Consider the following 13,613-nt stretch of genomic DNA (forward strand, 5'->3'; position numbering starts at 1 on the left):
CATATGTTAATGATCCACGGCCAAGCAGGTGTCTGTAGCTTCTGTCCTCTCCCCTCCCCCACCACCAGGATCTCCTCACAGACAGCTGGAACTGGGCTGCTGCGTGCATGGACGTCGGGGCTCACCAGACCAGAGCATGAAGCTGCGTGCTCTTGTTTGTACATTCACAAAGGGTCTCACTCCCTCCACGTTTCTCACAAAAGAAAATGGGCAACTCATTTTTTTTATTTCCATTTATGAGTAGAATTGTACAGTATTTGTCTTTCTCAGTCTAACTTATTTCATTTAGCATAATACCCTCCATGTCCATCTACTGTCCCAAATGGCACAATGCCATTCTTTTTTATGGTTGCCTAATATTCCCCTGTGTGTGTGTGTGTGTGTGTGTGTGTGTGCGTGTGCGTGCTCGCACGCACACATGCACGCTCATGCGTACCACATTTTCTTATCCATTTGTCTATTTATGGACACTTAGGTTGCTTGGCTATCGTAAATAATGCTGCCATAAACACGGGGGTACATATATCTTTCCGAGTTAGTATTCTCGTTTTTTCTGGGTAAACACCCAGTGAATGAATAAACCAAAAGCAGCGTTGGACCTATAAATACAATAAGAATGAACTGATGGTTGCCAGAGGAGAGGGGTGGGGTGTTGGGCAAAATGAACAAAGGAGAGAAGGAGGAGCAGCCCCCCAGTCAAGGAATAAGTAAGTCACAGAATAAAAAGCGCAGCATAAAGGACACGGTGGAGGATATGGTACCAGCCACCTGACAGGACGGATGGGAACTACACTGCAGTGAACACAGCCTACTGTACAAACTTGTCAGATCACTGAGTCGTACACCTGAAAGTAACATAACGTTGTGTGTCTGCCATATTCAGGATTCTGGAAGAAGGAAGGGGGGGGGGAGAGAATGAGTAACTGATCTTAACACGTGTTTGGGCTCTGTTCATCTCCTTTCACTTGTACCCCATTTCATGGATTCATTTAGAAAAAGAAAACACTATTACGCCCACCTAAGATGCGCCGTCGACAGTGCCCTCTGCTAGGGACCCAGCAGTAAACAAGGCTCGGTTCCTGCGCAGAGCAGGGAGGGGCCAAATACACCACAAGGAAAATACAAGGCAAAGGACAAATGCTCAACCCGAGGCCCAAAGCAATTACTGGAGTCCCAAGGTGGGAGTGAGTCTCCCACTTCCTAAATCTTAACGTGGCATTTATAACCGAGCGAGCCAACCAACCATGGCAGGGAAGCGGCCCTTCTAGTTTTAGAAACAACGGTAGAAACTATGTTCCCTCAGCTCTTCTCAGCCGGAAAGCTCGCTTGTGTTCCTGGGCCTGACACAGATTCGGATTCTCTGAATATTCTCGAAAAACACTTACTTATTGTAACAGACCATGCAATTTAGACATTTATTTTAAGACCTGGGACTCTCTGATTCGTGTGCGTAACGGCAAATCCCAGAAGGGGTTGTAATAAAAATGCTTAAACTGATGATAATGAACGAGGATGAATGGAGAATTTTCTGTGCACCAGACACGATCATTTTTAGCACGCTCGCTTCTCATGGCATACCTAGAGGCCCATATTATTATGACAGTTTTGTCACTGAGGAAGCAGTGGCCGGGAGATTCAGGGACTTGCTCTCGGTCACCCAGAGAACCAGCAGCACAGCTGAGACATCAGCGATGTGTCCCGCTGAACCTCCCTTCCCCGCCCTTTCCTGGACACCCTACGTCATTTGGGCTCTCAGCAAGATTATAAACTTCTGTTTCCTCCTGGCTCCTAGTTCCATGCCTCCCACAGCCACGGATTAAAGCCCCTTGCTACCTATGGAGCGGAGCCATTGGGGAATGACAGGGAGGGGTCAGCGTGGGGAGGGAGGTGACCATGGCTTGGGCCCCAGTCCTGCCTTTCTCTAGCTACGTGTCCTTGGACTTAATAATGCTCTCTGAACTTACCTTCCTCGTTTTTAAAATGAGGAAGAATGCTGATGCCTTCCCGGTGTGGCTGATGGGGGGTGGGGGACCATTACCAGTTTATTTGACAAATGAGCACGGTGCACCTACTGTGTGGGCCCCCCCTCCAGTATGAGGGACCCTCTGACCTCCAGGGGCTCCCTGTTTGTCACCCCTCGTGTGTCCATGTTTGCATCAGGAACGTGAGCTCTGTGTGCATGTCCAGTGGACACGACGTCTTACCCAGGGTAATGAGGACTAAAGAGGAAATGTCTCTGGGGATCTTCACACGTATCAGAAGAGGAAGTGTCTGGAACAAAACCAGCATCGGCTATGGTCGTCAGTCAGAAGGGAACGTGCTTCCCCCTCTGGGCTCCAGAGCCTCGGCCTGTCACACAGACACTCTCTCCCGACTGAGAGCCTTGGGAAGGGAGAGACTGAGCTACACACTGAGTAGGGGCTTAGCCCATATTTGTTGAATGATTAAATGAGTCCGTGGCCTAGAAAATCCGGAAGTCGTTTACATTCAGCTTTCTGTTGCATTGGATCATTTCTTTACACTAATTTATTTCCCCATTTGCTTTGCTTATGCAAATATTAAGAGTTTCCTGAATTTCCTAAATAGATACCATCTGGGTCGGGTTGGGAGTCATTGAAGGAAATCAACATAGAATTGGAAATTAGCTACCGAGGAGCTACAGGTGGGGAACTGGGAATTCTCCATATTATTGTTAATCACATTCATTACTTAATCCATAAGAAAAGCCCTAGCGATTAACCAAAACTCTTCTCTCCGTCTTGCACACTGTGACTCGGGGTGTAGAAAGCCATCCACAGATGGCTGAGTGGTGGCCCCAGGACACACCACGGCTCAGTAATGGCACAGGGGACAGGTTTCCGTCACTCAGTCCTCTGAGTCATGCTCCCTCTTCCTTCTGCCATGCTGTTTGCCGTTCCCTTTATATTTAATAATTCTCAGTGTGTAATCCCTAATGTCAGTACAAATTAGCATTGCTGCTATAAACTAATCAGTATGTAAAACGAGCAAATCCCTCGGGGGCCAGAATTAAAAACACGAGCCTTGGAATGTTAGAACAGCCCTGGGTACCCACGGGGACTCGAGCCTCGAACACACTGCCCTCGGCCTCCCAGTGTCACGCAGGCCCCCGTCGGGGCTGCACAGTGCTGGAAATACCCTGGCCTTTCTATTTTTGTCTTTTCCCCCAACCACGGAAAGAGGGAAGAATCTGTAAAATGGGATCCTACAGCACTGAAAGCAGCAAGAACACTCCTCATCTCAAGGACCCCACACACCATGGGACTTTTGTGAGTGTGCTGTTCAGTATTACTGGGAAAAGAAGGAAACGCCCTCTGGGCATCGACGTTTCCAGAGCCAAGTGGTTAATGAGTGTGTGCCTGAGATGAACCCACAGGGCTGCCTCCTCCCTAGCAACACCCGGGGACCCAGGGCCTGCCAGCGCCCTCCTCCAGCTCCGAGAGGGGCCTACAGAAGCCGTGCAGTGAGAACACGACAGGGCTGAGGAGATGCCAGACAGTGCCCCCTCTTTGGGAAGGTGGTGAGAAAGAAGTGGTTTGGGCCCATCACAGAATCGCAGAAGTGCGGCTTAAGTCTAGAAACAGCTCCCTCATCCAACAAAGTGTCATACATGATCAAGGCCACCATGGTAGGACGAGTCCTGTAAAAATGCCGAGTGTAACACCGATGACTTCACGGTTCTGCCTTTGTGCCTGTCTGTGATGTGGGTCAGAAGCTTAAGGGGACTGGAGGGGAGGTCATGTTCCCTAGGAAACGAAGCAGTATTGTTTTATAGAGTCTTATGCCACTCAGAGAAATGACTGCCCCACAAGAGGGGCATGTCAAAATTTCCTTGGGTTTTAAAGTCAGTTATAAACATTTATACTTCTATGTACATAAACACATATACATTTAGTTGGGTTATAAAGTCGGTTATAAGCAGTGATGCCTGGCACAACCAGCTTCAGGACAGACTTCAGGGAAATTTGAGCCAAAAGGATGGCATGGGGGACCTTTCTGTGGAAGAGGTCACTCACAATCCACTAATTCTAGAACAACCTCTGAGGAGTCCTCTATGGCTCACCCCACCTGCTTTCCTCCTCTGTTCCCATCTTGAGGTGAGCACAGGGCGTCAGCTGTGGGTCTCCTGGGAGGGCGGCACAGGCCGTCCTACTAACACTGGCTCCTGACCTTGAACCTGGATTCAGGTTCAGAAACACGCCCTGCTGTGCTTTGGGGACAATGACCATCGTTACATCCTACCACGACGTAGGCACCTCGAATTCTACCTCCGGTTAAAATGGGTTAAACGGTCACTTTCTCGTCTTATGCAGTGTCTCTCCATGCCGGGCGGTGAACGTAGAGCTGGCTGTCTCTGAATTCCATGGTGGGATGCTGCTGCCCCTCGGAACAATTTGTTACTTAAACTGTAACCCCTGGAGGACTTACTAGTTAGCACTAGTAAATGTGCTTTACTAGTAAGCACATTTAGATATGGCCTTAAGAAATACATATACTGGCAACAGGTCTTTGGGGAGAAGGATGATATACGACCGAGAAGCTGGGCAGCTGGGGATGCCCGGCTCTCTCAGGGCGGAACGCCGCCTGCTTCAGGGAAGCCGAGCACCCGGGAACGCCCGGTCAGCTCAGGGTGGAACGAAAGCCGCCTGCTTCCCTTTTTCGTGGTCGCTCCTTTCCCTTCCCAGAAGCGCCCGTTGTTAGTTAGATGAGTCCTTTGAATGTGCTTGGTTAACTATAAACTTTATCCCCCTCCTTGCTGGCCTGCAAGACGTGACTAACGTGTGACCTTCATCAATCCTTCTGTTGGCTATTGTTTTCTATCTAATAAAAGTGAGACTGTGGAGTTGCTCGTGGCCGCAGTCCTTTTCGGCTGTTGTCCCCTGCTCCCAGTCTTTTGCAGCTGACTTGTATGTGCCTAATTCTCTCGTCGCCGACTGGAAGCGGCAGTGGGAGGGTCCCAACATGGCAACTAAACAACAATAAAGAATCACGGGGTTCAAAGGGAACAGAGGAAGAGCTGGCCGGAGGAAAAATGACTCAGTCCAGAAGCATCACGGACTGCTCCCACCTGAACGGAAGTAAGTGAGCAGGAAATATTTGGACAGGCAAGCCGCAGCTCTGCCTTGATAAGCCCCATGGAAAACCATTGTCTATCTCTGTTTTTAAACATTGTTGTATTTTGTCTACTTGTGTTTTATCACTGGGCAAAAGTCTTTGATAAAGGACATTTTGCACACACACACCCCTCCGCCCCACATACACACATTTTAAGGTGTAAGAATGACCAATTTTAAGGTGCATATTCCAACGGGAAAATACATAGGATCGGGGCACCTGGATGGCTCAGTGGGTCAAGCCTCTGCCTTCAGCTCAGATCATGATCTCAGAGTTCTGGGATCAAGTCCCGCATCGGGCTCTCTGCTCAGCGGGGAGCCTGCCTCCCCCCTCTCTCTCTGCCTGCTGCTCTACCTACTTGTGATCTCTCTCTGTCAAATAAATAAATAAAATCTTTAAAAAAAGAAAAGAAAATTCATAGGATATATAGTCAGAGAAATGCAAGCTATTAATGAGAAAATGATCAGTCGTCTCTGTAGTAGTTAGCCAAACCTCTCTCTTAGGAGAAAGACAAAAATAACTCTTTTATTTTAATACAAAGTCTGAGACAAGGATCTGAGTTTGGGCTGTTTTCTGGAGAAGTGACCCAAGAAACTACAAGTGAGGGAGTGAGAAGCAGGAAAGGTCAATAAAGGGCACAAAAAACAGGTGGAAGGTACCTCAGAACGGCCCCCTAGAGGCTGGGTAGGCTGGCACATTCATCCTCCAACTCCCACCCCAGGGCTTGACCATGGCCTTCTGGGCCATTTCCCACTTCTGGTTCTCACAAAGCTTCAGAGAAAGCCCCGTGGTACATACACCGGTTGGGTGCCTAAGGTGGACAGGAATGTCCATGGCTGGAGCGGAAATCAGGGAGAGGCCAAGGGACTGGGACACGAGGCATGAAGTATCTGTTGCAACAGACGTTCAGATGGATGAGGAGGCCCTCAGCAGGGACAAAGAAGCTGGAGAGCCATGGCAAGGCAGAGAGGGTCTGCAAAGGGGCGGCCTGAGCGCCCACCATTCAGTGTGACAGAGATAGGTGCACTTCCCACAAGTCAGGCAGTTATCTTCCCAAAAGTGTGCCCATGGTGCAAGAGGGCCTACAGAAAGAGGCAGAGTGAGATCTGAAAAGGGGTGGTTGCATTTCACATCAGGATCTGGGCAGTGTGGAGGGCCTAGGCTGTTGTCTGGAGAACCCACACCTGACTGCCACAGACAACGGGCACACCAGAGCCCATGAGCACGGTAGCGACAACCAACAAGACAAAGGTTACAGACACTGGACAGGGAGAGATCGGAAGCAGATCTATAATGGAAGTTTCAAATTGGACGGAGCTGGACGAACATCAGTAACTAAAAATGACCAAGACTTGCGTCTTATCCACCCAAGATAGCATTAAACACTGGGAAGATGCATTCAACAGAGCACAACAGAGGCTGGAGAAGAGTAGAACCACGGTGTGTTTGCACCTCCACGGATGAGAGACACCCCCATGAACGAATTGTCTTCCTGATACTGAATCAGTATCTTCTTTACGCTGAGCAGCCCCATGGGACCCACAGCCAAGGCAGGGCACCACACCACATGAGGGCTGGTGCCCACCGTTAGCAAAGCCTGCTTAGCCCAGGAAGGTAGCAGCTGAGACTTTCTGGGCTACAGGAGGGAACCAAGAAACTCAGTGTGACTCACAGTGGCATTCTACACAAGACTCCCAGAGCCATGCCAGATCTTAGCCCAAAAGCAAAGAAACGATGAGACTCAGAGAATTACACGGTGGTTTTTTAAAAAGTTGAACGGCACAGATTATTAAGAACAAAACGACAGTAAAAACTAAAAATGAAGTATCATACCAGATTGTACTTCGGTATTTACATTTCCTTAAATCTTACTCTAAACCACTTTCTTAACCTGAGATCCAAAGACCCACCCCCGAAAAAGCCAAAGACCCCCACAAAGAGTGAACGGACAAGCCTCTGAAGACTGTGAGTCTGTTGAAACCGCGTGCAAGCCTTCACGCGGTCGTACACAGTGGTTATCAGGATCCCCAGGAGGCACTCATTTGTATTATTCATTAGTACTGGAAGTTTCCCATGTCAATACAACTATTTCACTTCTGTAGGAAAAGTATCATTCTTTAGAACGTATCCCTGTTTCCTCCTTGACTCAGAGAGAGCCTCTGGCCTGCGAGAAACTTTTTTTTTTTTTGGTTCCAGGCCATGTGAGCTTTAGCTCCGACCCGTGGCCCCCTGGTGGCCTCTGTGAGAACTGCAGCCACAGCCCTCGGTTTGGGGGGAAACCCATGAGTCCAGGTGACCCCGCTGATGACAGCCTAGATGGGCAGCTGGCACACTGAAAGGCAACTTTCTAAAGATTATTATTAACTACATAATTCTGTTCGTATCCATTAGAAAAATTTAAGAAGTTGATTTTGAGTCACTATTACCTAATTGCATCAATAATAGGACAGGTATTTTGGCAAAGAAAAGCCACAATTATACACATATCACTGAAGTTTGGAAAATAGTGATCTCATTCAAACCCCTCATTTTCTGATGAGGAGAGTGAGGTGTGGAGAAGTTAAGAAACTATACCAGGTCCTACATAGCTGATTAGTAGAGAAGTCGGACCAGAACTCAGGCTCCTGACCTGTAATCCGCGGTTCTATCAAGAAGAACTGTAGAAGTCCTTGCCGGAAGCATCAGAAAAAAGGCTGAAGGAGCATTTTCTCTAGGGAAACTGAGCCACATTAGAGTGCAGGTTCTCTCTCTCTCTCTCTCAATAGATATCACATATACCTTTCACATACGACCATATTCATTCATTCAGTGAATATTTATGGAATATGTATTTGGGATCAGCCACTGTTCTAGTCTCCAGGAATAAAAGGATAAATACAAACATGGTCTTGTCCTTGAGCTCACCATCTGAAGAGCAGACTGATAGTCCAAGACACAGACTGATTTATTGGAGACCAAGGCAGGGGTGAAGTCATTGAAGGTGCTCCAGTCATTCAAGGGGGGAGATGGTGTGATTTCAGGACAAGGTTTCACAAGGAGGGCAGCTGAGCTGAGTCTCGAAGAATGAACAAGAGGCGGTCACACTGGGCCATGTACAAGATCACAGAATTCAGACACATTACAGGATGCGGGTGACTTCTAAGACTTCAGTGTGTGCGGACTGCAGGGGTTGGTGATGGCTGCTTAGATTCTGGGCTACTGAGAAGCAGGGCAGGAGCTGGACTGAAAAAGCTTTGAACGTCATGCTAAGTAATCAGTACAGATCTCATCTGGAAGATGCTGAGAGCCATTGGACATACACAATTATTACTATCTGTGGTGCTGAGGAGGGTGAGAGACAATGATACTGGAATCAGGAGCACCAGCAAGGGGACCATTGCAGTAATCTAGATGAGAAAATCTGAGGAGCCCCTGGTGGCTCTGTCAGCTGAGCACCCAACTCTTGATCTCAGCTCAAGTCATGATCCCAGGTTTGCAAGATCAAGCCCGAAGTTGGGCTCCAGGCTGAGCACAGAGACTGCCTAAGGTTCTCTCTCTCCCTCTGCCCCGCCTCCAACACTTGTACCTGTGCCACACTCTCTCTTTCTAGAAAGAAACAAACAAACATGAGTGACATGAGTGAGCAAAGTGAGTGGGAATGAGATAAGGTCAGACAGTAGGATCAACAATGAAGTTGGAAGTGAGGCAAAAGAAGGCATCATGTATGTCTCAGAGTTCCCGCCTGGGGAACTGGGTCAGTGACGTAAGTGACGTAAGTCATGGAGATTGGAGATATATTAGAAGGGGCTGACAGGGGAGAAGGACAGTAAATCTAATAAATAGTTTAAAGATAAATTTAGTAAAGGCAAGGAAAAAAAAGACAGTACATTTTTTAGGATAAAATAAAGATAGAGAAATAGTAAACTTGTCAAAGATAGGGAGATGCTCATTAAAACCCAAATGGTAGGTTGGAACCCTGGATAGGGATCAGGGTTAAGGACAGAAAAGTGAGGGAAATTAGAATGTTAATAGTACCTGAAGCAAGGGAGTATTTCGTGTCACTATATAAAGTGAGAGACAGGACGGGCTAGAACAGAAGACAGAGGAACATGCATATCAAGGAGACAGGGAGAGGAAAAGGAGCTCACAAGAGATTGCAAAGAACGGCCAGCAAGATAGCAAGAGGACCAGGAAAGGATGAGTCGTGAAAGCCCAGGGGAGAGAGAGTCTAAGGAGGGAATGTGATTGATTAAAAATTCCAGACCATGCAGTGATACAGAGCAGAATAAGAATTGAAAAATGCCCTTTAAATCTAACAGAAAATAGCTGCTGACTGCAACAGTGATCGAGATGGAAATCAGAGGACAGATGAAAATCAGGTCAGAAATCAGATCATAGAGGTCAGATCCCATTCACCCCAAAAGTGGACAAGAACTAAAAGGTACAGCATGCAGGTAATCCCTTAGGGAAAATGATAAGGGGATAACAGTTAACAAGGGAAGCCGACAGCTTATATTGGCTTAATAAATGGTTAATAAAGGCCTATAGTTTTATTTAAAGTAGAACTCTATGAAGCTGCCTTCTTCATAAGACACAGTCAGATAGAAGGAATGTCAGATAGTGTAACCTGAGTGACAATGGGTGATACTATGTTCACTGCGTTCCGTGAGAAACTCAGCCAAGATCATAACTAAAGCATCGCTTTCCATTCAAATCACATGTAGGTTAAAGAGATAGTCATTGAAAAGCCTTTGCCAGCTCTGACTCAGGCAGCTCAGCAAGCGAGTTCCAAGCCGGGACTCACGCCAGACCACCAGCCCTGTGTCCGGGCTTGGCACCCACCTGCTGGGGGTTCTGCATGAGCCCTTTAACCTCTCCTGGACCGAGTACAAATATAAATACAGATGACAATGATGGTGACCTCCATGTAGATTATATATAGTACTTCTACCTCCTAGAATTGTCTTGAGGATTAAATGAGTTCCTTCCTGTCCATCGTAGGAAGAATAGGTAAGCAAAATGTGGTCCCTCCTCACAATGAAATAGTACTCAGCCTTCTGAAGGAAGAAAATTCTGACCGACGGCATGATGTGGATGGAACTTGGGGACATTATGGTCAGTGAAAGAAAGACAAATATTGTGTGATGCCATTTATATGAGATCTCGAGAAGAGTCAAAATCAAAGGGACAGAATGTAGAATGGTGGTAGCCCAGGGCTGGGGACAGGATGGCAAATGGGGAGCGCATGTTTGGTAAGGACCGAATGTCAGTTTGGGAAGATGATGAGAGTTCTAAAGATGGATTGCGGTGATAGCGGCACAGAGCTATTGTGTCTCCAACCTGTACACTTAAAAATGGTTGAAATGGCAAATTATATGTTACATATACTTTATCACAATAAAAATGGAAAAAAAAGTAGTTAGTTTCTAAAGCCCTTGGTAACCATTATGCGAACGTTGTTAAATAAATAGAAACACATTTATTGTGTTTTAAATCATTAAAACACCTTTATTTATTTTGTAACACAACACATCGGCAGATGCTAACCATGACCCAAGACGGGAATGAAGGACCCCAAAGAACAGGAGAAAGAAAGAATTCAGTAGAGAGTCTAGTTGGGAAGGACTCCAAGCGAGAAATGGAGAGCAAATGAGGACACTTCAATGCCGGATAAAATAACGAATAGAAACAGAGAGGTGCAATCCATCTGCCCTTCAAGAAGCCCAGAAGAAGTTCACTCAACAAATATCTCTAAGGAAGCACCTGCCAAGGGTCCGGCACGCAGCTATGAGCTACCAGCAAACTGCAGGGCGAGAATATGCGACAACAATTGGCATCGCTGTTAAGACAGGCTGTAGGGGAGCACCAAGGCAGACTGAAGGAATGACACCGTGCACACTTAACAGGAAGAAGCCAGACAATCGATCTTGCGATTTTCGGGGTTCAGAAGAAGTTGGAAATAAAATGTAATTGCTGTGGCCGTGTTTAAACCTATGCAGAAGCAGGCCTGACCTGTGACGAGGCTGCTGGCGTGGGTCACAAATGCCTTCTCTTGAAAGCTTTTACCCCGAAGAGAGGCAACAAGCAGGTGGATGAGAGCAGGGTCCCCAGACTTTCCAGACGTGTCAGTGCCTGGGACCCACCCCCAGAGAGCCTGATCTGGTCGTGTGGGTGGAAGCTAGACATTTAAAACCTCTCCAGGTGATTCAAACAAGCAGCCAGGATTGACAGCCACTGCATTAGAGAGCTCCATCATGCCTGCAAACCAGCAGTCCCCGGGGACCCCTGTGTAGCAGGAACAGCCAACAGTGATCAGAAGCAGGAAGTGAGTCAGGAGGAGCAAGTGCTCTCGGCCTTCAGGCAGAGACGACCACCTGCAAATCCGGCAGGCTTCTCAGGCAGCTCCTAACAAGAGCGAATGCACCCCACCTTCTGAGAAGCTCGGCTTCCCAGGGCAAGCTTGGCACCCCGACCCTCCGGGAGGGTCTCTCCCTGTCCACGAGCAGAAACGGCTTCACAGGGGAGCGAGACCCACACCAGGCGCTCACTCGGGAAGGAGCCCCCACCTGCCCAACCAACCAACCAAAGGGCACATCCCTGGACAAAGCGACTGGGGGTCTCCCTGGCTGTGTCACGCCCCACTCTTCACCATGTGGGAGCCAGGAGAGGAAAGCGGGGGCGAGGGTGAGTACTCACGGCGGAGTGGCCCTGCAGTGCTCGGCGGCTTGGACCTGGGCGTGCAGGTGGCCCAGCAGGCTGCAGAGCGCCGGCTGCCTCGACGGGAGCTGGAAGTGCAGGTTGCTCCTCTCTGTGTCCAGCTCCTCCAGCCGGTGTCTTAAAGCCTCGGCTGGAAACCCAGAACGTGAAAGAGAGGAGTCAAGAGCTGTGACACTTGAGATGGGGAACCCAGCATCCCAGAACCCTGCCCCCCACCACATTCATCCTAATGACCTAACATGACAGCCCCTGCGTTCACAGCCGCCACAGCTGTCTCTCAGCTGCTGCTTTGAAAAATCTTCTTACCGAGGGCGCAGCCTCCCTGCTTTTTATTCTTCCTGGTGTTAGAATGCACAGTTTATTGATTGTTTCTGATGTCGAAGAGGTTCCTGCCTATGGTCTCCTCTCAGATGTTGACAGATTCCTGTCACACACTGAGGTCTTTCATCCATTTAGAGTTTACCTTTGTGTGTGGTGTAAGAGAATGGTTGAGTTTCATTCTCCTACACATAGCTCCCCAATTTCCCCCGCACCGTTTATTGAAGGGACTGTCTGTTTTTCATTGGATACTTTTTCCTGCTTTGTCAAAGATTAGTTGACCAAAACCAAAAGGCAACCCACAGAATGAGAGAAGATATTTGCAATTGACATTACAGATAAAGGGCTGGTATCCAAGGTCTATAAAGAACTTCTTAAACTCAACACCCAAAAAATACATAATCAAGTCCAAAAATGGGCAGAACACATGAACTTCTCCAAAAAAGACATACAAATGGCTAACAGACACAAGAAAAAATGTTCATCATCATTAGCCATCAGGGAGATTCAAATCAAAACCACATGGAGATACCACCTTACACCAGTTAGAATGGCAAAAATTAACAAGGCGGGAAACAATGTGTGTTGGCAAGGATGTCGAGAAAGGGGAACCTTCTTACATGGTTGGTGAGAATGCAAGTTGGTACAGCCACTTTGGAAAACAGTGTGGAGATTCCTTAAGAAATTAAAGATAGAGATACCCTATGACCCAGCAATTGCACTACTGGGTATTTACCCCAAAGATACAGATGTAGTGAAAAGAAGGGCCATCTGTACCCCAATGTTTATAGCAGCAATGGCCATGGTCACCAAACTGTGGAAAGAGCCAAGATGCCTTTCAACAGACGAATGGATAAAGAAGATGTGGCTCATGTATTCAATGGAGTATTACTCAGGCATCAGAAAGGATGAGTACCCACATTTGCATCAGCATAGGTGGAACCAGAGGCGATTATGCTGAGTGAACTAAGTCAAGCAGAGAAATATAATTATCACATGGCTTCACCATGCTAGGAATAGCATGGAGGACATTAGGAAAAGGAAGGGGGAAATGAAGGAGGTGGAAATCAGAGGGGGAGAGGAACCATGGGAGACTATGACTCCGGGAATCAAACTGAGGGTTTCAGAGAGGTTGGGGGGGAGGGGGAGGGGGATGGGTGAGCCTCTTGGTAGGTATTAAGGAGGGCACATATTGCAAGGAGCACTGGGTATTATACACAAATAATGAATCATGGAGCACTACATCAAAAGCTAATAAAGTACTGTATGGTGACTAACATAATATCGTAAAAAATATACAGTTCATGTATTTATATCGTGGTCTGTAAGAGGATACATATTTTTTTTCCAAGATTAAATTTTTTTATTTTAATTTATTTATTTTTTTCAGCATAACAGTATTCATTGTTTTTGCACCACACCCGGTGCTCCATGCAATCCGTGCCCTCTCCAATACCCACCACCTG

At 47.4% G+C, this 13,613-nt stretch overlaps 1 protein-coding gene across 5 annotated transcripts in view; it reads right to left on the reverse strand.

Moving 5' to 3' along the window:
• DISC1 (DISC1 scaffold protein) overlaps nt 1–13,613 on the reverse strand; it is a 379,073-nt gene that overhangs the window by 238,038 nt on the left and 127,422 nt on the right. For 3 of the 5 annotated variants that reach the window (XM_059397318.1, XM_059397316.1, XM_059397315.1), the window contains exon 4: nt 11,809–11,959. The exons of 1 other annotated variant lie outside the window; for it this stretch is intronic. In XM_059397318.1, the coding sequence (XP_059253301.1) occupies nt 11,809–11,959 (151 nt within the window). Of the gene's footprint in view, nt 1–11,808; nt 11,960–13,613 lie in introns of those variants that run through there. One more of the 5 variants, XR_009403909.1, reaches the window with a different exon arrangement.

This window comes from Mustela nigripes, chromosome 4, assembly GCF_022355385.1.
Source record: "Mustela nigripes isolate SB6536 chromosome 4, MUSNIG.SB6536, whole genome shotgun sequence".
NCBI lineage: Eukaryota > Metazoa > Chordata > Mammalia > Carnivora > Mustelidae > Mustela > Mustela nigripes.